The sequence below is a fragment of the Thunnus albacares genome, chromosome 16 (assembly GCF_914725855.1).
Source record: "Thunnus albacares chromosome 16, fThuAlb1.1, whole genome shotgun sequence".
Classification (NCBI taxonomy): Eukaryota; Metazoa; Chordata; class Actinopteri; order Scombriformes; family Scombridae; genus Thunnus; species Thunnus albacares.
In genome coordinates, this window is record NC_058121.1 from 16,853,891 (window position 1) to 16,878,825 (window position 24,935).

At 40.0% G+C, this 24,935-nt stretch overlaps 1 protein-coding gene across 1 annotated transcript in view; it reads right to left on the minus strand.

Moving 5' to 3' along the window:
* Nucleotides 1–19,064, minus strand: part of nkain2 (sodium/potassium transporting ATPase interacting 2) — a 108,040-nt gene extending 88,976 nt beyond the window's left edge. Inside the window, exon 1 of the mRNA XM_044376911.1 lies at nucleotides 18,993–19,064. Coding sequence (XP_044232846.1) covers nucleotides 18,993–19,046 — 54 coding nt within the window. The 5' untranslated portion in view covers nucleotides 19,047–19,064. The remainder of the gene's footprint in view (nucleotides 1–18,992) is intronic.
* Between the last annotated feature and the right edge of the window lie 5,871 nt (nucleotides 19,065–24,935).

Below are 24,935 nucleotides of genomic sequence, written 5' to 3' on the forward strand. Positions count from 1 at the left end.
TCTATCTCTGTGTGTATTCTAATGTAGAACCAGATGCAGATTGAAACATTTTAAACATTTTCTGTTAATAAAATAGCTAATTAAGTATTGCGCAGCTTCGGCAAAAATCCACTCTGTACATTCAAGTTGTTTTAAAAGGGTAAATTTGTGTTTTTCATTTGACCATATGTTTAAAATACATCCAGATATGTCATTTAAAAATTAAAGTCGCTGATGGAAAATTAGCAGGCAGTATTTATATCTTACCTGATTTTAGTCAAAAACAGACAGAATAAAATAGAATATTTCATACCAGTATTTTATAGGTTAGTGGTTGCCTGCTATTACTCTATTTGTTAAAAAACTAATTGATCATGATGGCAACTTCAAGTTAGTGTTTTGAATTTTAGCAGTGGGATTAAACCCTGGTTTACATTTGTATTATGTAATGTGCTTTATGTTCTTCAGTGCAGTTGGAGAATATTAGAATACACTAATAGCTTTATTTATATAGGTCTGTTATTAGTATTAGCTGCTGATGCCTGCAGGCCCGGCCAGTAATGCAGCATCTGTTTGATATTCATGAAGCTGCTCTTAACTGCATAAAACGTTTTAATACATCCAAACACTTGGTTGTTACTGTGATAACTTTTATTGTCACCCAAATGAGGCCATTGAAACCCTTTGTAACAACCTCTATCATCCTATTAAAAACTTAGATTAGAAATGTCTCTCTCTCTCTCTCTCTCTCTCTCTCTCTCTCTCTCTCTCTCCTGTGCAGTGGTGCCGTCAACGTAGTGAGGAGTTAAATCAGACACTGTGAGATATGACTGACCTAACAAGCTGATCTTTGCGCATTAGTTTCTGTTGTGGGTAAGTATCTTGCAAGTAGACAGTCACTGCTAATGTTGGTACTGCCTGATATGTGAGAGCAAATGTTACAACATTGTGAGTTGAAAAAACGTAGCATTACGTGCTGCTAGCAGCACATCTGCCCAGTTCTCTGCTGGTTCTTACACCATAAATTAAGGTATAACTGAATTTCTGGCCAATGGCCATTAATTCAGTTATTCTTTGTTTGTTTCTGATCCTTTGGACACTAAACAGGATCAAAATTATGCGTTTGTAGTCTGTCCCATTCATATGAATATATATTTTCAACCTCATGAAAAGTCAGGTCACCAAAGTTATCAAAATTCATCCTGAAGGGGACATGAAAGTCTGTACCAAATTTCAATCCATCCAGCAGTTGTCAAGATATTTCACTCAAAACCACAAACATGAACCTGATGGTAACACTAGAGGGAAGTTCAGGGGATCATTAAGTCATTAGGGAATATTGTCTGGGAACCATGATTAGCTGTACCAGGTTTTGTGCCAATCCATCCAGTAAATCAGTACAATTCCTCTGGTGACCATAAATGTTTGTACAAAATTTATGACAATCCATCCAATAGTTATATTTCAGTCTGGATCAAAGTGGTGGACTGCTCCTAAGATTTGAGTATTTGCTGCTTTTCTCTGCTTGATATATTTGAGTTTTGGACTGTTGGTCACATAAAACAAGTAATTTAACGACATCATATTTGTTGCATTTTTGATTCATTCCTGATATTTTATAGACCAAACTCAATAATCACGAAAATTACAGTAATTACACAATACACACATTAATTGATAATAATAAAATAACAAGTCCAAAAAACCCCATCCAAGACATGGTTAATCCAATGCATGAAATATTGAAGATGCTCTATTATTACCAACCACTGAATGCATGTCTTAGCTGATCAACCTTTAGCCGATCATTTGCTCGTGTTGCTTCATATACAACATGTTACACTGCACAGGGAAAGATCTAGTGGACAGAACAGACAGCAGGGTAAAGAGAAAAAGGTTTAAAATGAAGAGGATGATGTCCAGGCTGGGCGTGAAGGGTGCACAGGGGGAAATTGGATTGTTATCCCTCATAAAAGAGTAAAGGAAAAACTGTAGAGTAAAAAAAAAAAAGAATTATTTCCTCCAGAGAGATTTTCTATATGTTTCACAATGAAAGTTCAACATGTCCTTCTGCCTACATCCCTGCAAACACATTGCCAATTTTTTGTGCCAGTGACCAAAACCCTTTATAATTCATTCTGTGTTCCCACTTGAGGGTCATTTCTGCAAGGCTTTAGTGACCTTTTTTTTTAAAGGCATTCTGGCCTAGTACATCTCACACAGATATCAAACAGGCTGTTGTAAATATGATATTGTCATATGGTTTGCAGCCACAAAGTTAATTACAGTGTTCGGTACATCTGTTTCTCATTATCTTTTAAATTGTCCTGCCAATATTACAGAAGTCCTAATCAGCTAGGGTGTAACCTTTAAGCATAAATGTACAGAAAAAAAAAAACATTCACAAAAAAATCTATGAAGCAATATAAAGAGACAATGTGTTGGGTATTATCACATTAGGCATGGTGCTACACTACCTTGTGACTGCATGCAAAACAATCTGTTCCATCTGTTGTGTTGCTGCATTTGAGTCCAAAGAAGTTCCAAAAATAACTAAAAGCAATTGAAATCAAATTTGCGTGACAAGCACCAATGAACTGAACAAAGAATTTGAGTTAGCCTTTTCTATATTCTTGACTGCCAATCATCTGTTTAGGTAACAGAGGCAAATTTTATAACTTAACAAGAAAAAGTATTTTGAAGACACAGAAAGAAAGAGATTGTTATTGTTTAAAAGAGGACGTTAGAGGTCTTTTCTCATTAATTCTCCAAATGAATTTGATGTAATAGCCTATTTCTTGGTATCATAATGGCCTAAAACTTCTCATCTTGTCATCCTGGTGCTCAGCACTAGATGCACTCAGTGGCAAAAAAGTATTGTGAAAGTCATATTAGATTTGTTCATTGTATACTCATGAATTCCTGAAGTGATGAAAACTTAATTTGCACAAGAACAGAACAGAAAGATCTGGTCTACTATAGCTTCTTCCTTTTCAGGGTTGCCAGAACATTTTGTATCAGACTGCAGTTCCTTTTGTTTCAACAGCCAGTTGCAGATGGAGTCAGGGTTAAAATGATCTTTGTCATTCCAGCCTCTGAAACGTAATCCGTATTGACAGTGACAGTAAATCTTTATCAGATAAATCAATAAAGGTCACTCTTCGTGCTAGCCAGTAACTTTTTCAGACAATCTTTGCTCTTGGCTTTTTCTCAAACTTTGTCACATTCTGGCTGCTGTCCACTTTCTCTCACAATGAGCCAATTACATCAAAGCAAAATAAAGGTTCAAAATTATCTGGATTATTTGGTTGTTTCATTTTTTACCATTAATCCCATGTGGTGGCACACAGCAGGTCTGAGGCCAAAATAAAAAAGAGACAAAGTGAATACATATTGATAAAACAAGACTAAGAGTCCACATCCACTCCGGCTCTGTGAGGTTGTACTATGCTCTTCAAGGGAAATTTCGCCACCTTTTATGTGGATGTCCAATCAGTGTTGATGCTAAATGAAGTCAATTGAAGCAATAAATTCCACAGTGCGTGCTACATTGACTAAGCAAGCTGAGTTTTCCTGCTTGTGGAGCCATGCTGGCAGCGCCTACATGTACCAGAATGCACTGCGTGCAAGCTTCTGACATCCAAATCCCTCAAATGCAGCCGCAGCCTTGGCTTCTCTCTGCTGCATTTCTTCGGCTGTATACTCTGGCTCGAATTTGACACGATTTTGAAAACCTTTTAGATAAAACTAAGCTATGCTTTCTGTACTCCAACACGACAAACTCCTCCTGTCACTCCTTTCTCCAACTCTGTCATGGCTGAATATTTAGCTGATTTCAACATCTCAACTCTCGCAAGGTTTCAGAATGAGATTTCTCTTTGAGCAAGACTTGGTTAGACACAGTAACAAACAGACCGGAACAAGCAAAAGGTAAAGAAAAAAGTTTTATTTCTCTGTGTGGACCTTTCCATTATGTTGTCAGACACTTATAATAACAATCTGAGCCTGTTAGGGGCAAAAACAAACACTTTTAGTGGACATAGGCCTACATTGACGGGGCGCAATTGCCCCGTTGGATTACCTAACAGCCTGTTTCACGGCTGCCCGCTGAGGCACTCTCGCTCAATATTTAACCAATTTCAAAAATTGTTGTCCCCATTAGTCACTTAGACACAAAAAGATGAGAAAATATGACCCAGGTTGAAAAATACCAAAGTTTCCCTTCAACTAAAAAGCAAAAATATCACCCTAATGGTGGCATTAGAGGACAAGTCAAGAGACCATCAAAGTCATAGCCTTCATCCTCTGGGGACCTTGAATGGTACGAACGTCGGTATGAAATTTTATGGCAATCCATCCAATAGTTGTTGAGATATCCAATAGACATCTATCCTAAGAGCCATGCCACTAGCATGGCTAAAAATTATTCTTAGCAAACAAATTTATAGCTCTGTGAATGACAGCATGGGGCTCATAGCAATGCTGGTTGGTCACTCACTTTAAACCACTCTGGTCTGGTCGGGTGTAAAGAGCAGCATGGCCTGTAGCCACCGCTAATGAGACTTTTGTATTCTCGCTCTAATTTAGCTTAATGATGTTCGGTCAGCCAAAAGGTTAATTTTGGACACTGTAGGACAGGTTCCAGAGTTCCTCCATCTCCTGTCAGACTGCAGCACGTACACATTATTTGCTCCACTGTCACGGCGTCAACACCCAAAATATTTGGCTCTCTCCACTGTCTGGAATCTACGGTCATTACTGATAACTTTGCAGTGTGAAACGACCCATTCATCCATTAATCATCTGTCCATCCATACATCTTTGCTATATATCCATCATCGATCCATCCTCTCTTGTTATCATCTGCCCCTCCCCTGCTTGTCCAACTCATCTCCCCAGCCCTCTCTCCATCCATTTACCCAAATTTCAATCCCTCCATCCCTATATTGATCCGCACACATTCATCTATCCTCTATGAATATACCTATCCAACCATCCGTTCCTCCCTCCTTCCTCCCCTTGGCTCCTTATCCCAGTTGAAGGGCTCCTACAGCAAGACTTAACACGCTCCACTACCTCCGCCGTCCCTGCACGTGAATGCACACACACGCACGCGCGCACACACACATACAAAGGCACTCCCTACAGGATGCAGACGCAAAGACACACAGACATCGTTTTCACAGCTCCCTGAGCAACTCAAATGGCCCAGGACAGACTGTGCAGAGCAGCAAAAGAGAATAAGAGAGAGAGAGAGCGAGCCTCAGAGAAAGATTGAGAGACGCAGTGAGAAAAATTACAAGGCAACAAGGGCAACAATGATACAGAGAAAGAAAAATATAGTGGCACAGAATAAGAAACCAAAAGAGAAAGAAGGAGAAGGTTGAATAGAATAAAAAAAAGGACGTCACACAAAGTCTGTCTCTGAAGATGTTTTATTAGGAGTAAGCTTACAGGTGATGGGAGGACGGTTAGATCATTAGTAGGAATAGAATTTATTTCTGTAGCAAGAAAAACAGCAAAATGAAAATTTATAACTGCTCCCACCTGAAAACCTTTCAACTTATTTTTCTTGCTTTTTCAGCTTAATATTAAGTGTTCATAACTTTCCCGACCCCTAAAATCCATTAGACTCAACAAAATATCAGTCATTCTGAAAATACGCCCTGTTATCTCTCCAGATGGGAAGTGTTCATCTGACACCAGTCATATTTCCATCTCATAATTATGTGTAATGAAGCTCAAGGCATAGCTATGCAGTCGCTCGCCATTATAATTCAAGCGCTCCTTTGATGTAATAAGATCAAAACGACTGTGCAGGCGGAATATCAGGATTCACGGCAACAACAACAATAGCGACAACTACATCAACAGGATATGAGTTCTCAGAGAACAATAGGGGAGCGTTTCACCTTGAGGGGTAAATAACAGTACAGGAGCAGCAAGCAACGGTAAGTCAGCACAACAGTTTGAAGTGTTTTTTAAATTAAAACAGAGAGAGAAGCAAGTGTCTGTCTGTCTGTCTGTCTGTCTGTCTGCCTGTGTGTAAATATTGAGGCAGCAGTATTTGGCCAAACACCATCTCAGCTCATCCATCAGCAGTGGTCACACGCAAGGTCAGCTTCCAGCACCGTCGATACACATCTTAGCAGCCTGTGATATCGCTCAAATCCAGTACATGACCTTTGTTGCATGTCGTCGCCTCACTTTCCTCTCGCTCTCCACTGCCGAGTGTCGATATGAGACCGACGGCGATTTCGAAAGATGGGGTCAGGACTTGGGAATATGATGCAGGAAGACTGAAATTGGCCACCAGAATTGTTCTGAAGAAACAAGTAATCGAATGCAACTGGCTGCAGTAGTGTTGTCAGTGCCCTGCAAAGCTGCAGTTTAAAATGTAAGGTTTTGAGGATTTCGGGGGGATGCAGTTAAGGTTATGAAACTTTAGATCTATAAAACAAATTAAAAACATTAATGAGTACGATGTAGTACTTTGTAAGACTAACACCGTTGCTTTGAATCGTTCAAAACAATGTTCACTGCCATTTTTCATTGTCTGGTTGTTTGTTTTCATCGGTTTTCACTCACTCTACAGCAACAGAGGTCAACAGGTTTTTCAGAATTTTTCATTGGAGGGGCTGTTAACCAGCACAGTGGAAATCAAGACATATATTTTATATTTATTTCTTTTAATTGATTTATAACACTGATTAGGATTGTATCTGGGGGAAGATGTCATTTTTCCCACTAGTAAGTGAGGGCTAACAGTGTTACAGCTTACTGTAATACTCATTTGGCTAAAAATGGCTTGTACATGAATATATGTTCTGTGTTGGATTTACAAGGATACAAATGTGCTTAAACACTGGCCTGCTTCGTCTATGGTTGAAAGTACAGTTGTTGTTGTTGTTGTTGTTGTTGTTGGCTTAGAATAAAAATGACATAAACATAATGAATGGAAACACATTACAATTTATTTCTGGTAGGTTTATTAGACTTAATTTCAGCACCATGCATTGTTCAAATAGCTTGGTGCAACCATGGTTTTAATGCCTCTCCTGTGGGGGCAGAATAAGATGTCACAAGGTTATTTTAATTGGGATTTATGTCAGCCTTGTATTTATTTTGTTATCTACAGTAGATTTGTGAAAAATTATGTAAATGTTTTTATGTAAACCATGAAAGTCTGAGCTGTCACTTTCTGTTTTATAAATCCACAGCTGCTGTTGAATGTACCTGTCAGACAGTGTCCACAGTCTAATATTCAATTAGTAATGACGAGTTTAAATTCAAAATTATAAACTCAAAGTTCAACATACTTTTGGAACTTTAACCATATCTGAAGAATGAACTTCTTGTCTCTAAGCACCACAGGCATGTCTTCCCTCGTAATCAGTTTGGGCAGTAGAGTGTAACTTTTTTTTTTTTTTTAAAGATTACAGTAATGTGATTACTTTTTGCAGTTATGAGTAGTAACACCTACAACATAGTTTAAGATTAAGCCACGTGAGCTGTGCAATTTCAATGAATTGGAACAAACTGTGTTAATTTTCCATTGTTCAAGCTTGATTTTCTGCAAATGTGACACCCCTACTTTGTTGAACAAAAAGCTGTGGGTAAATTGTGGGTAAATTGTGGGTAAATTGTGGATAAATGTTAGAAAAGATGATCATAACTTCAAGAGCTTTGTATTCTGAGTGGTAAACCTGTATGAAGTCTGCTGTATTTCGTGTAGTGTTTTGTGATACATTGCCTCTTTGTTTCTTGCATTCCAGGTGAAATTACTGGCACTGCCGCATATTTTTTGTGCTACTATACGATGTAGTGCCACCGTCACACACAACACTGTTTCTATACTAGGGCTGTTGGAATGAATTTTGGGAGTCGAATATAAATCGAACATTAAAAAACTAATTCTAATTGAATGTTGAAATTACTATTCAAATGTGTATTTTCACATTTTATAAATGTGTTGGCTAACATTAGCGAACTTCGCTCTTCTCGACTTGGCCTACCCGCATGTAAAAACGAAATGCTTTTGTCATGTCTGATGAACAATAAAGTTTTCTGAGTCTAACTGAATCACAATCTCATGTTCAATGTGCTAATGTTAACCTCTAATGTTACAATATCAGAAATGGCAGAAAGTGATGCACCCGCAGAGATCATCACTCCTGACCATTTAAGAACCGATGTCTGGAAAGTTTTTGGATTTCTGTCCACAACAAATGCAAGTCCATAGTAAAAAACTTGAGCCTGAGTGATCAGTGCTGCAGCCTGCAGTACTGGGTTTAGACACTCCTACTCACGCTATCATTTGGGCTTACACTGCATCCCGACCCAAATGACACATCACGTATTGATGTAAACTAGCACATACTGATGTGGATTTATTTATATTTCAGTTTAGTGCATAGTTTAATAACTATCCAGTACAATGAAAGGTAATTTAATATTGATATTTTAGTGAACATTATTCATTTTGTGCCTAAGCTTAATCATTACTTAGCAAGAAAGCTATCACCTGTTTACTGGTAATGTAGTAATGCCCTGTAGTGGACAGAACAATGCTGATAGTGGCATTGGCGATGCATAAGCCTGTGTATACAGTGTATAGGCACATAGTAAATATTAATAACAGGCTACATTTGAGCATTAAAAATTCGAATTTAATTGAAATATTAAAAATAATGAGGAATGAAATTGGATTATATATAGAGGAAGACTGACAGCACTATTCTATACAGAGGATGTGATTTCATAGTATGTGTCAGTTTCACTCAGACTATAGAACAAATAATCCAACTGTGTAAGGGTTCAATTTATAGCCTCCACTGAGCTGTGGAAGAATATAGATTGAGTCAGCTTTTCTGACTCAAACAAAAAGATTTCACTTTTTACTGATTCCACTTTTCTTGAGTTTCACAAAGTGTTTTACGATGACAGCGTGAGTTGAAACAGTGTCATGGATTTGCACCCTCTGTGTGAGCCTCCAAATGCTTTCACAAGACATGCTGTATTCTCAACGGGGAGAGAAACTTGTGTTGTTCATACAATAAAAAAACATCTGGGGCAGAAAATTGCAGTTTATGAGAGAGATTTCAAAAGAAAAAGCGTAGCCGCGGTGCAGCAGTGAGCCTGGTCTTTTGGAAAAAGATCACAAAGTCAATACATCAAAAAGTTGGACCCAACAGGAACATTTATCTTTCAGTAAGGTGTCAAACTACATTAAAATATCCTGGACCTCTTTTAACCCGATGTTCATCACAAGAAAGAGTATGTCTTCTTAATTCAACAAAGTCAAGGATCTCCAAAAAATGTGGGCAGAGAGCCCAATCAATGCTGAGGCTATGACAGATTTTGTATTCATCTTATCCTTTTTCCATCTGATCTGAGGGACCCACACTGACAACTACAGGCTTCTAAAAACATTACGTGAAGGAGACATGACTACAAATGCTTTCCATTTCAAGACAACATGATGATGATGTGTTATATATTTACTTTCCAGTACAGTACCAGATACCACTTTTGCTTGGAATATGAAGAAAAAAAAAAGTTTTTCAGCATTTCTAAGGATTTATGTAAGACTAACTAAAGGAGGGTCTGCAACTCTCTAACACAGACACAGACAACTAACTGACCTTTTGCTGAGCCCCATCCCGCTTAGTTATTGCTGCTAGCCTGTCAAGCTTTCTGTTCTCACATAGTACACACAGTTTACAAAAATAGGGGTAGATTTACAACTCAAAATTCATGGTAATTTCATAAACAACGGGTCCTTGATTTCAGACATAAGTAGGTAAAAGAAGGCCTCTCATATCAATTAACACTATCTCAGATAACGAGTTTGGCTAGGTTTGGTAGAGTGTAAACGTCTCCAAATCCAGTAGAGCTGCTAACATTGGCCTACACTCTGATATAAGAGCTTGAAAGTAACGCCATGATACAAAAGTAGGTAGTAAGCTAGTTAGCCTGACAGTCTAAGACTTGCAAACTACATGCGCATAAAAACAGTTGTATCCATTCATTCACACTTGGCTCTTGTATTTTCTGTTTTGAAGAGAGTAACAAAATAAACCACTATCCAAAGTCTTCATGTACACGTATTCAACATGCGGAGAAATCCAAAGCTTGACAGGCCTGCCACGCCTTGTGACGGTTGCTAAGCTATGACTGGACAATCAGTGTTCAAGGGAGGGGTTCAGCAAACTGTCAGTTACCTTAAAGGGAACCAAACATGCCTTTTTGTGATTTTCTGTAATTTATATACTGCTATAATGTGGGATTTCTATGTTAAACATAGCCTGCTCTGAACCTCATCTCTACTTTTCAGTCAGATTGTTCATGCATGCCCACAAACGGCTGTCCGTTCTGTAGTTTGTTCCACGGGCTGTTTGTGTTGTTAACTGACATATTTCGGATCGGATTCAGGCTTGAACATGTATGAATGTATTTCAGAAGTTTATATTTTGAGTAAAGAACAGATCCAACAGACCAATCAAAACAGTGGGCTCATCAGGAGGGGCCTTAAAGAGACAGGAGCTAAAACAACCTGTTTCAGACAGAGGCTGGCCTGAGGGGCTGCATAAAAAACCAGTATAAGATAAATAAGGAGTTTTTTGAACTGTAAATCATACAAAGATATCCCAGTGCATCCCCAGAGTCAGAATATAGACCTGGAAATGTGCATGTTATATCCTCTTTAAATGTGTTATCAGGAGCTTTAAGTAGGACTGAACCACCTAAACGACCACATGCTGCTGTTACTCTTTGTAAGCCATTAGGGATCAATAAGTGAAGGATCATGGGAGAAAAGCTCTGTCACGTCCTGATGCTTAGTGATACACCTTGTCATCAGCAAGCAACAGTCAAACCTCCAGGCTGGAAGCCTCTAACAGCCTTCTGCTCAGCACCTTGGACACATTCCAGCATAAAATACACTTTACTACATATTTTCCATTTCTAAACTTGGCCTATTTCCAAACCCTTAAAGTATTGACCAGATTTAAAGACTCCAGGTTGTGCGAGTTATGTGCTGTTTGCTGACAGTTTTTGACAGACTTTTTTTGGCTGATGGATTTTTCCTTTTCAGCACAACAAATATGGCACCTCATTTACAACCCTATAGCATGAGTAGACTAGACACAATTTTTCCCTTACATATTTACCAGAGCTCCAGACATTCCTGATGTGTCCTTGTAAACTCTTCATCTTTGACAGCTTCTGTTAAATTAGATTTACCACACTTTGGAGAGTCCAAACTTTTGACTGGTACTGTAGAAAAAAATGTGGGCTGTAGTTAATGCTGAGTAATTTTACGCATGGTTGTATTTGGTTTCAAGTAGAAACCCACTGATGCAAATAAAACTTGTCTATTTGCATATTTTAAAATAATCAATACATTAACAACAACCTTGGAATAAATTAAGTTATAGCAATAAATAAATGTGGATTGATTTAGGTTTGTTTCTATGACCTTCACTTAGGTTGGGTATCAAAAACTGGTTCTGAACAGGAGAGGAGACACACATAAACTTTTGATCATGTCGAGTTTTCCGACACTCCCCTGGAGATGACTGTTCACCATGACAACAGACAACCCTGCATATGCACCCAGTGTATTTCTGTCAACAGCAGTGTGAAGCTATGCTTGTCCTGCAAGAATTTCAAATAAATTGGCAAAGCAGAGCAAATACAAAAATCAAGAACTAAGACAGACAGAGGGGAATTCATTCATTCAGGAAGCAGAGGTGCCGACTTAACAGAGTTGATCCATTTGTCTGACCTACAAAACATGTAACACATGCAGCACCACAGCCCAAAGCCCTGAAACAAACTGAACATCTCCAAGTAAGGTCTGACTTTGAATAGCACTGTAATTGTTTTGGGAGAGTTCAGCCACTGCAGATATAATTCCTGCAGTAGAAATATTACTTCTGCACCGTTGCAAAAAGTGGTTGATTGGCGTGTTTTTTTCCTGTCTTCACCTTCTTCTGCAGGTAAAATGAACTAGGGAGGTTTGTATTATGAGTCTGATGTTAGTGTACTGGTTTCAACTCCATGACCTCAAAGATTAAACACAGTCACATGCACTACCTGCGGTTATTAATAATGTTTTCAAGCAAACAAATGAGGTCAAAAGTGTAAAAAGAAAAAAAAGTGCCTTCACTAAATGGTATCTCAAACAAGGCAGGAAAACAGCTGTTCCAAGTTTTTAGTGCCTACTGCCTTTAAAAACACCTTACCTCCATTCACCTGCAGTTCTTCAAAAAGCCAGCCATTTTCAAGACACTGTATTATTATTGACAGCTGAAAGCCGGAAAAGCACAATAGCCTGTATTTGCCAAGAACCACCTGAACAATACGGTGCCAACTTGGACTGATCTACAAGGTTCAAGGTTTAACGTTGGACTGATTTGGCACAATGTAACTGCCTCCAAAGGACCAGCAAGTCAAAGCTTGTTTTGTGCACAGACTGTATTGAACACATTAAATGAATTGCCAGTCAAGCCAGTGGCCAAGTTGTGATGGCTGCTTTCCTCTAAGCAGACAGAGAGAGAGCGAGAGAGAGAGAGAGAGAGAGAGAGAGAGGAGGTGGAGACAGACAAAGAAATGAAAAAGGCCAGAGAGACATACTCAGAGAGAGTGGGCATATATAAAAACATAGAGACCTGGGGGGGAGACGAGCGACTGACAAATTAAGAGACTGCGAAAAAGAAAGAGCGACAGAAAATCTATACACTCGGAGCTGAGATTGTGTGTGGCCCTTGTTGAAAGCCACGTTGTACATAAAGGATAGCAAAGCCTTTTTATCTCACTGAGTTGTGGCGATGAGGAAGGAGGTCTGAAGATTATGTTTGTTGCTGGAGTGCAGGAGCTCTGTTTGCTTTCAACTCAAAACCGCTCTCAAAGTGGATTTCCTTCAAAATGCTCAAAACCCAACAGCGTGAGATAGCTGCATATCCAGTCTACAAAATAACTGACTGAATATCACTAATAAGACAATACAGGGGGGAAACCTTTTGCAATTGATCCATGTGTGGTCCCCCCCTCCCCCCAAAAAAATGCTTCCGACTTCTGGGTTTGAATGATTACACATTTACTGTGTTGCAATCAGGTAACATGCGCGGCTCAAATGCAGAGATACCATTTCTGCATTCATGTCGCTGTTTCCAAGTTGTAAATTATTCATTATGTCCCTCAGTGGTGGAAATGTCACAGGAATGTACTGTCACAGACAGACAAACCCTGTGTCTCAGATAGCCTGTGGCCGCTATACATATCTAACCTTATAACATGTACAGAATCTTTATCTTGTACACTCGTGGTACAAAGATAAGTCTATTTTGAGCGATTATATGAGAATTGTGCAAGAATTTGCTTGTTTGTCCTGATTAAACCAGTCTCTGGCAGTCTATCCTAGGCTATGGTGTTTTATTTCCAAAGATCAATTATATATCTACTCTATTGGATCATGAATTAGTACGTGACTGTAACTGTGCACTTATGCAAGGTTATAATTCTATTCTGTTGCCTTTATTCAATTAACGTACACACCAACAACATAATTAATGCTCCGTCAACATAAACACCCACCGACCGTCTGCACAAGCTTCACTGAACCAGCCAATGGAGCGAGGACTCCAGTTGCCGTCCTGTTACTTATCACGCCATTGGATGATTTAGTCATCATCTTCTGTGACAGCAGCTGGTGGGTGTGTGGACTGATATAGCAACAAGGACCACAACCACTGCCACAGAAAGTGAGTCACCAGCAGCATATGTGTATTGGTTTGTGTGCATGTGTGCATATGTGTATGTATGTATGTGTGTGTGTGTGTGTGTGTGTGTGTGTGTGTGTGTGTGTGTGTAAAAGTGCTGGTAAAAACACCACCTGATCGGCTTTAACATCTACCTCTGATCTCGTAGCACTAGAACATCCTTCTTACAGTTTGCATGTGTTCATCTTAATATTACATTTAAAAAAAAAACCCTTGTAGGTTTAATTAAACCCTTAAATTGGCATATAATTAGGAAAATTAAGTCAGTAATTATTGTTATTTGCAAACTCATCAGGGCTTTAATAACCTGATCACAATATTTCAAAACAAGCTCCTGTTGATAAGTTCTTGAGTTCTTTACAGTCCAAAACAGAACTGAGAATCCTTCTTTAGTTTTTTTTTACCCTCATTTGGGCAGCGTATCCTCAGTCATACAGACATTTTAAATCAAACAGCACTATTATTTTTTAACATCAACTATTAGTCTTAAAAACCACACGCACGCTCTCTCTCTCTCAATTTCACCTATAGAAAGAAACAGCGTCCCCATTTACAGCACAATGGTGTGTTTCATGTATGTACAACACACGTGGCGAGCTTGTCGCTGTCCTACTGTTGACTTACACAGCCGTCTTTTGAATGAAAACGTGCACGGCCCGTTTCACAGCACAACAGACAGTTTGCAAGCACACGCTCATACACAATGAGAGTCATACACATTAATATCCTATGGTAAATTAGGCGATTTTCATATATCTTTTACTGAACAAACCCACACACATGGCGGCTTCATGGTGTCTGTGACAGCGTCCTATTCAACATGACAATAGGTCTTCAGTTTACACATACTCACTGTGGCTATATGACTCCATGAGCTAAGAATGCTATAGCTCAGGCATTTCTCTTCATGTATATGCATTTGTGCACATGTGCTATTTCTTATTCTGTATCACAATACGTCTACAGTTTCTATACACACTTGAAGGAAAATTGCACGCTTAGATCCTTTTATAAACCATCAATCTGTGTTGTTAGTAGGATTTTCTTTGTGATGAGTGGCCTAAACCTCCCTCCTCTGCCTCTACTTGAGGTAGGGATTACAGACATTTTAAATCAAACTGACAGCACTATTATTTTTTTAACATTAACTATTAGTCTTAAAAACCAATATTTTCAAAATAAAATATCTCCTAAACTTGTCAAAATATCAATACCTACTTCAGGATTAGTGACATTTTCACCACAAGCATGTATTGGATAGTGCATATACTGGATATTGAATTCAAATACCCCCCACCCCCCACCCCATATCTCCCCAGGCACAAAACCATTGAATGGTTTAAGGAATTTTAAATGAGTTGTGTTGCAAACAAAAAAAGGAGTCTCTACATGTTTAAATCAATAACTACAGTGATTTAACACCCAAAAACCGGTAACCGTAAAGATAACTACAAGACTAGGACGTATGAATGTGCTGGCAAACTTTCCCCCTGATTGGACTGATCGTGCTTGACACATTGTGACGTCAGCTGTGAAGCAGACATACAGTATCTGCACGCTGTATCATTGATCTCTGCTCAGCTGTAAAGACATCAGCTATCTTAGCAATTAACCTAGCTAATGAAGCGGGAGGAAAAACTGCTGTTAAGAGTTACACAAGACATCAGTTCCACTACATGAGACATACTGACCATTGTTTTACAGTCTGAGAGGTAAACTATTAGGTGGAGGCCAGAGTCCAAAATGAAGTTTTTGGCTTACCTGCCAAGGTGGCTGGTAGATGAAAAAACTTTACCGGACAGACAGATTTTTTTCCAGCCAACAATAATAATTAATTTTTACTATTGCAATTTGCTGGTATTACTATTTAGCATGTCATCTTGGTCTAATATGTGATTCTCAATCAATGTTATAGTAGTGTGCAATAATAACAGTAGTAACTCTAACTGTATGCAGAAATATCAATTCAACTGTTTCATTACTTAAGTGTAGCACATTTGAATGGATAAATTCAGTGTTATTCACCTTTAAGTGCAAGAAGGATCATTTATTAAGGAGTCTGAGAATATAACAGTTATAGAAGAATTAACAACAAGAAGTAAAAATAACCAGTGTTGGGGAAACTACTCTGAAAGCATCGTTTTACAAGCTACCAATTACTTCACACTGGAAGAAGCTGAACTACAAAAGAGAAATATAGCCATGTTCTTGGAGCACCTGAATCATTGTATCGCCACCTCTCACAGAATCTCCTCGATGACAGTGTCAGAGGATGAGACGAGGAGGGGGGGCGTTGCATTGGCTGTGGCAGCAGTGGTCTCTTCAATCTGAAGTTCGCCTGTTTTCTTTTTCTTTGCAGGGGGCTCCACCCCCGCAATAAATCTCCACATAGCTAACAGGGTTTGTTTCAACTGCCCGGAAGAAAGCAACAAGTACCTCATGTACTGTAACCAAAAAATCATGCGGTTTTATGACTGACTTAATTATGTACTATGCACGACACACGCAGCACAGAAGATCTAGCAGACTGAAGTGACAGCAAACCAGCAGCTTCCTCAAGGGCGTGAAGGAAATTCATTTTTTCCTACTGGCCAGAGTGGCGGGTGGTCTCCATAATTTACTCGCCAAAGACTAAATTTACCCACATTTAGTGCCTGGCGGGTTTTAATTTTGGACCCTGGTGGAGGATCACACAGCAAAGGCAATTACTTCCAGCAAGAGGCCTCACGCGGAGGCAAAAAGGCTGTCTTTTAATTTGTGGTCAATTAGTTCATTTCTAACCAAAATGGTTGTGGGTGGTGCGGTTTCCTGTGGATAACTAGAGGCGTGACACTGCTAGAACTTGTGTAATAAATATCTTGATATCCTTATGTACTTGCAGTGTGGAGAGATATGTGGATTTCACCATAAGGAGGCGTCTGTCTAAATGGCAGCAACTATAACAGAGCTAACTGTGCGTGGCCAAACTGTAACATACAGTAAGTGTTAGACTTCCAGCTCAGCTAGTGGTGGTATCAGCTGGCTTAGCTATTACAACAGTTAACAGAGCAAAACATGTTGTTGACTATGGCATAGCATTAGTTCCACCGCATTACACACAATGACTATCACTGTGACAGCATCTCATTCACAAACACGCACACACAGACACACACACACGCTCTCTCTCTCTCGATTTCACCTACGGAAACACACAGCGTCCCCATTTACAGCACAATGGTGTGTTTCATGTATGTACAGCACATGTGGCGAGCTCGTCGCCGTTCTGCTGTTGACTTACACAGCCGTCTTTTGAATGAAAACGTGCACGGCCCGTTTCACAGCACAATAGACAATTTGCAAGCACACGCTCATACACAATGAGAGTCACACACATTAATATCGTATGGTAAATTAGGTGATTTTCATATATCTTTTATTGAACAAACCCACACACATGGCAGCTTCATGGTGTCTGTGACAGCGTCCTATTCAACATGACAATAGGTCTTCAGTTTACACACACTCACTGTAGCTATATGACTCCATGAGCTAAGAATGCTACAGCTCAGGCATTTCTCTTCATGTTTATGCATTTGTGCACATGTGCAATTTCCTATTCTGTATCACAATACGTCTTCAGTTTCTATACACACTTGAAGGAAAATCGCACCCTTAGATCCTTTTATAAACCATCAATCTGTGTTGTTAGTAGGATTTTCTTTGTGATGAGTGGCCTAAACCTCCCTCCTCTGCCTCTACTTGAGGTAAGGATTTCCTTCATTTCCCAGAGTAGCCTGGACTCTTTGCTCCTACTGCAGCATCTGGTCTTGCTGACTCTATGTTCAGTACAGTAATGACGCTCCTTTGGTTTTACATGTCGCCAATGTGTGAGGAGCTTAATTTTACAACTGGGAAAAAGTGAAAGTCATGCACTTCACTCAAAATGTTTCATGCAGTAGGTCTATTGCTTTAAGGTTAATTGAAGCTGCACTGATCAATATTGTTATAAATAACAATGGGTCAGCTGACTATGTGTAATGTGAGAAGGATCATTTGTAATGATGAACACACAGTGAATGATCACCTGACTCTACTGGGCACGCAACTTTACTGTTTTGATTCACTCCATCTGCTCTCATCAGCCTCGTTCCCGAGTGTTTTCAGCAAAAAGTTCTGATAAATTCACTGTGTGCAACCTGCCAAGTAGCAAATGTAAAAAAAATTGCAATGAGGTGGTGATTAGAGCGGAGCATTAAGCAGCTTAAGAGCTGGATTTTTTCCTCAGGAGTGGGTGGAGACAAAAAAACGAGCAAAAAGGGAGCGTGAACACTGGCCTGAAACACAACTCCAACTAAAGTTTCAGGTGAAAATATTAGCTCTTCTGAAAATGTCTCGTCCATATATAAGATCATTTACATTTGGCCATTTTTCTGTGGGAATAATTAATACACACCACTTGCCCAAAAGCTGCCTCGTAACAGTGCTATGATAAGTAGGATTTAACCTTTTAATATAAAGGTCTTACAAGACTGAACTGATAAGATCATTTGTGTTCTCTCCCCACACATCCTCACATATATGCACAAATACACACCTACAGAGCCTTCCCTCCCTCTCTGTTGTCTTGCCTGGCACCAGTTTCCATTGACACAGATGGCGATGGGAGAAAGAGAGATACAAAGAGAGACAGAGAGGGAACTGCAGCAGTTGATTCCATGAGTTTACATCAGATCTATCCCCCCCCCCTTTACTGCAGCCATATATATTTTTTTCCCATAAATCACATGTACCTGCACCATACATCTATTCATCTGGCATCCATCCCTACTTTTCCTTCACTGCCTCCATTCATCACTCCTAGCTTCCATCTATCCATCAGTGCTCTAAAAGGAATCACAGTACAGTCTTGGAGCTCCCACCAACAGCCATTCATCCATTCACTCCGTCAATTTATCAATCTGTCCCTCAAACCATACCTTACATTGTATCATGACCTTTCACGCACCTATTAACTTCTGAAATGGGACCTTTCAGTCATCCATCTTTTGTCACACATCTATCCATCCATCCCTTGCTTTGTGTCTAGCAGTATAGAATCACATAGGTGAGGATGTGTCTTGTCTGATTCCCTGTCATGACTTTTTTTTCCATTTAAAAGAAAAAAAAGCTTTCTTTCTCCTCATTGATCAGTCCATTTAGTCCCCCTCCCACCCCTATTATAGGGTCAATAGTAATTGTGACACTTACCAGCTGCATGCCACAGATGAAGGCCAAGGTACATCTGCCACTGCAGCACCCCATGGTGTCCTCTTCCCCTCTCTCCAGTGGGCCACGTGGAGAAGAAGAACTCTGGGTAATTCCCAAATCTCCAGCTGGACCTTCAAATCCAAAAGCCCCCCCCTGAGGGCCGTCTGGCTGGCTGGCAGCCCAGGTAGAGGCACTCGCTGCTCAGCCTAAGAGAACAGAGCGCAGCCCCTGTACTCTATGGAGCTCAGGGGGATAAAAAGCTACTACTTCATTCAGATGGGGGGATTACTGACAGGTAAACAGCCTGAAACGTGGTCCCCTGGATTTCCAGCACCCAGGGGTCAGGGATGAAAGACAGAAGGTGGGCCTTGGGTATGATTCAACTTCTTGATGTATCCACGGGGCTTGGCTGCAGTTGAAGGCAGTTTGACAAATCAGGTGGTGTGGTGCATTTTTTGATTGATTGGTCAGCACAAAAGCAGAATTAATCCCTATTTCTTAAAAAAAAAAATGTGGGTCTCTTAACACACGTAAAACTACCTTTAAAAATGAAAGTAATCCCGCAATTCAACAAAGACTCTCCAGATATGTCCACACTGGATCCACTTGTCCAAACATCACCTGCTGGGCTACAAAGTCCGACCGACAATCACATCGATTAGTCGCATCCTTATCAACATTGAATACACACTGAATTAAAGCGGTCCCGTACAGTAGCCACCGACACGATCACTGAAAGACTTAGAAAAACAAGAGAGATGGTGAGATTAGATGGGTTATATTCCGCAGATTAAATGCTCTCTTGTTTAATAATCCGATTGAGCGCTACTTGGATATAGCTGCTTGAAACCACCTAATTTGTTTTAGGGTGGAGAAAACAAGTGAAAGTGGTCCCTGCCTGCTTTCATAGACGAGCTCCTCTCCTCTCAGGGGAAGTATCGGGCTTGTAGCGGCAACATCCTTTACTGTTCATTCACTGAAACAAAACACAGCGTTGATTATCTCCCAACACCGCGTTTGTAATCCAATATCTTCGGGGTTTTTTCTTTTTTTTTATACCCCCCTCGAAATGTGTCTTTTTCGCCACTCAGAAACTGACAAGTAAAATTGTTGCTAGATAGGATGTTAGTGAAATGTCAACAGCCGCTGGAAGCTGGTTTCTGTGGCTAATAAGTCCTCCTCCTCCGGTTCATCTCCTCGTCAGCTCCACAACACACAACCGCCGTGTTGTCAGCCCCCCAGTCAGCCGTCGGTCGGTTCATTCACCGCCTCGTCCGTTACAACGAATAAATCTCTAAGCTACACCGAAAACAGAAAGGCATGTCCACATTTCGGATGGAGAGGGGACAGGCTGACATTTCAGGTCGAGGTAAGTCTCCAAACGTAACGTTTTACACAAGAAAAAGAAAAAAGAAAAATGGCGACATGAGCAAAATAACGTCTAAGTTTAGTTTTGTCGTCTCAGGGTTGTCTTCAAGGAGTGGGGAACGGGGAGACAATGGGAACCGGGATGGACCAACGGACCGAGAGAGACAGCCGAGAGGAGCGTCTCACGCCTGCCATCTGTCAAGTCAAACACCGGGAAACAACATGGCTGTTCCGGTAGGAAGGTTCAAAATAAAACCTGAGAGGAATGCCGAAGAAAACCAGCTCCTTCGTTTGAAAAGATGTATGTAGCTAGCTTAAATGTTTGTGGAGCAGCTAACATTAGGAGCTAACAGGCTCAACAGCTGATGTTGAAGCACCCTTTGCCTCCTAAATATCTTAATCAAGCAGTTAGGTAAGAAGTATTCAGATCTTTTATAAAGTACCAATATAGCAAAAATACTCCGTTACAAGTAAAAGTCCTGCATGAAAACTCCTACTTAAGTACATAACTATTAGCAGCAAAATGTAGTTAAAGTATTAAAGTAAAAATTATAGTTTGGTCCCTCTGACTCATATATTATTATATATGATATCATTAGATGTCATATATAATAATATATCCCCCTGGGTTTGGAGAGAGTTGCTGCCCCAAGTGGAGGAGTTCAAGTATCTCAGGGTTTTCTTCACAATCAAGGATAAGATGGAGTGTGAGGCAGCATCAGCAGTAATGCAAGAATTGTACAGGACTGCTGTGGTGAAGAAAGAGATGAGCCAGAGGGCAAAGCTCTTAATTTACCAGTTGGTCTATGTCCCAACCCTCACCTATGGTCACAAGCTTTGGGTAGAGACTGAAAGAATGAGATCACAAGTACAAGCAGAAATGAATTTTCACCGGAGAGTGTCTTGGTTAAGCTGTAGATATAGGGTTGGGAGCTTGGAGAGTAGAGCCACTGCTCCTTTGCATTGAAAGGAGCCAGCAGAGGTGGTTTGGGTTTGTTCCAGGAAAGTCCAGCTGGTAGGAGACCCCAGGGCAGACCCAGAACACACTGGAAGGATTACATATCTCTCTTCTGGCCTCAGAACGCCTTGAGATGAACGCCTTGGGATCCCCCAGGAGGAGCTGGAGGGTGTTGCCAGGGCGAAGGATGTCTGGGTTTCCTTACTCAGTCTGATGCCACCACAACCGAGTCCCAGATAAGCGGCGATAAGATGGATGGATCATTAGATTATTAATACTGAAGCATCAGTGTGTAAGCAGCATGTTACTGTTGTAGCTGCTGGAGGTGGAGCTAGTTTGAACTACTTGAACACAAATCTGTTTTCAGTTTTTGGACTTTTTCTCTAATCTTTGATTTTTGGTGAAATATTGGATCATTTGAGCTTTAATTGAATTGAAATCATTTGAGAAGTTTAGAGGGAAAAATCAATATTTGTTGGAGCTGTTAACAACTCATAGATGTCTGAATTGTGGCCCTGACTACACACTGCTTTTGTAAGACATCAAAAGCCAGAAAGATTGGAAACCACTGGTTTCATCTTTAACAGTGTCTTGTATTTTAAAAGCTTTTTATATTATCCATTGTGTCAAATCCTCATCTGAAAAGCAACTAAAGCTGTCAAATAAATGTAGTGAAGTAGAAAGTACAATATTTCCCTGTGAAGTGAAAATATAAAGTAGCATCAAATGGAACTATTCAAGTAAAGTACCTCAAAATTGTACTCCAGTACATTTTCTTTGTTTTGGTTGCACTTAAAGGTGTTTGTATAATCCAATACCCAAGGATCCAAGCTAGCTATCAGAGCTGATCACATGGAGAGAAATGTGGTGTTTGGCGCAAGATGAAGTGTGTTGAGTAAAGGGACGTGAGACATGCCATGATATTTTCTCTTTAATCGGGTCTGTTTAGATTGGGCTGTGGTGGATTTAGTCTCTTTTTGGGAAAATTAACATATTAATTTCTGTTGAGGTATAGGTTTTCCATAGGTCAGCTTCAGATTGGTTGAAAGATTTTGGACCTATGAGTACTACACTGCACTTGCACCTCTGGTCCAAAACTGCCAAAACTGGTTAGACCCATGTGGGCTTGGGTTGTGCACCAAGTTTGTATTGCACCTACAGTACCTGGAAATCATAAGCCATCTGTTTTTACACTAAATGCACCTCATCACTGCTTAAGCCTGCATAATTTGCATTTGTATAACATTTTCAGCCAAACTTTATCCATTAAATGCACAGCAAATAGGCTATATGACCCAAACATCTGGTATCCTTAGTTACAAAACAGATGTAGTGTACACTGAGGGGTTGTATTTTTTCTTAAAATGTATATTATTTCTTGTTCATAATAATGTCTGGTCCCTGATGATGGTATTCATGTAGAAATGGAGCATATATCTTTGCCTGCTTTGCTTTGTTAATGTTCAGTATTGATATGTCTAAAAGGGCGAATGTTGAGCAGGCATCAGGAAACACAAAGCAGCATGCCAGGCTTATTATCTCTATTCATTTTATAGTTCTTGTCTCATTACTTATTTCAAACTGACCTCGAAATAGCTCACTCTTTGGACTGTTTTATGCTTTTATCTTGAAGGCAGACGTGCCTTACTTCCATGCTAGTCGCAGCTGCCTCTGGCTGACTTGATGAGGCTGATGTTCCGCTCGGCAGGGGAGCGGCGGGGCTCCTTTCACTCAATGAGACACACAAACAGCCAGAGAAGTGGCTTTGGTCGGTGTGCAGCTGCTCAAGAACATGGCCTTCGACCATTATAATGTCTCTCTCTCTTTCTCTCTCTCTCTCTCAGTGGGGAGTCCTTTCTGAGTTGTCAGGATAGTCATTTTATCCTCATTTCTCATTCACTTAATTGAAGGCTGAAAGGTTTCCTGATAACCTGCTATTAAGGCTGAATATTTAAAAAAAAAGGACAGGGTGTTTAAAATTTTGATTTGGCATTGCTCACAACTATCCATCAATTATTGGAAAGAGCCTTAGGTTAACACTTCACAGAGTGATTGTCTCATTTATGAATGACACTTAATTTTCGCTCGGCGGCTCTATGTTATTCCCACATGTGGCTATAGTTAAGCGAAGGCATCACAAATTAAACAGGCTAGTGCTCCTGAAAACAAGTAGTTTCCCCCTAATTAAAGGTGGGGAATCTATGTGTGTATGTGTGTGTGTGTGTCGTGGGGTCACTTGTGCCACTCCTGTAAAGCGGCCGGCAGTTTAAACAGACACAGGGGTGTAGAGGCTATCACTGCTTTAGCTATACAATATAATGGCCTGCTTTCCCCTCACCATCAATCTCTGTCACAGTCCACCCCTCCCACACACACCCAGGAAAACAACACACACATTCAGATGCACACACGGCGACTTGCACTCGCATGCACAAACAAATGCACACACACACACACACACACACACACACACACACGTTGGAACCACACACAGTGCGACAGGAGTTTAATTATGCCGCTAATCTTGAGTGACAGTGGTATGTATAATGACTGATTCCCCAAGGCCATGTGTCAAAGCATCCACCCATTCACCCATCCATCCCTTCTTCTATTTATCATCTTACCTACTTAGTCATCCATCCATCCACCCATATTTCCACTCAACGTCGCCCTTTTTTATCTTCAACATCCCTCAACCTCTCTTTTCATATCATTCCCTTCTCTTCTTCTTCTCTTTCATCATTTACGTGCCCTCTCTAATTATTCAGCCTCCCTAATTTTCCCTTTCTCGCACATCATCTGCTCTTTTGCAAGGGTTACTGAACAGGCCAACTGGGTCCATGCCCAGGGGTCTCTGACCACTGGGATCTTGGCCTCGGTTCACCTGAAGGTGAGGCCCCTGGTGGTTAAAGGTTTATTGGTGCAGAGGTGAATATCAGCACCTCTCAGCTGTGTGTGTGTGCTTCCGAAAACCTGAGTGAAAAAGCTATAACAGCGCACAATATGAAATGAGCAGTACTGAAACTGTTCATGGATGAATGAATTAGCCAAGAGACAGAAAATGAATCAGCAAAAAATTTTGGTCATTGATTAAGTGTTAAGGATTTTTTATGCAACAATGACAAAAATGGACTGATTCCAAAAGATGGAAGAAGATTTCAATTTGTATCTGAGTACTTTAAGGGCTTCTCATCCATGGTGTCTTAAAAAGTTAAAACTGTTTAAATTACATATATAATAATATATATTCTTTGCCATGTTTTATGGTCATTAGACTGTGTTTGGCCACAAAATAGGAAGATTTTTGAAACTGATCAGTTTAGGCTTTATGGGTACTTTACGTGTCATCTCACCTCTTAAACCACCCACGCACTTTCATGTTTCCATTCATTCATCCATCCATCAATAAATACTGTAAGTGCCCCTTGCGTAAAAGTGGTCATTTTGAATCCAGAAGATTGAATTAAACTGGACAGTGAAAAGTAAGACAAGAAAAGAAGGAGGAAAGCAAAGACACACACATTTGAAAGAAAAGAGAACAAAGAGGCAGAATTGACTGCTTGTTATATTGATGTATTCACAATTTTTATCTTTCAATCTGATTATGATGCATGTAT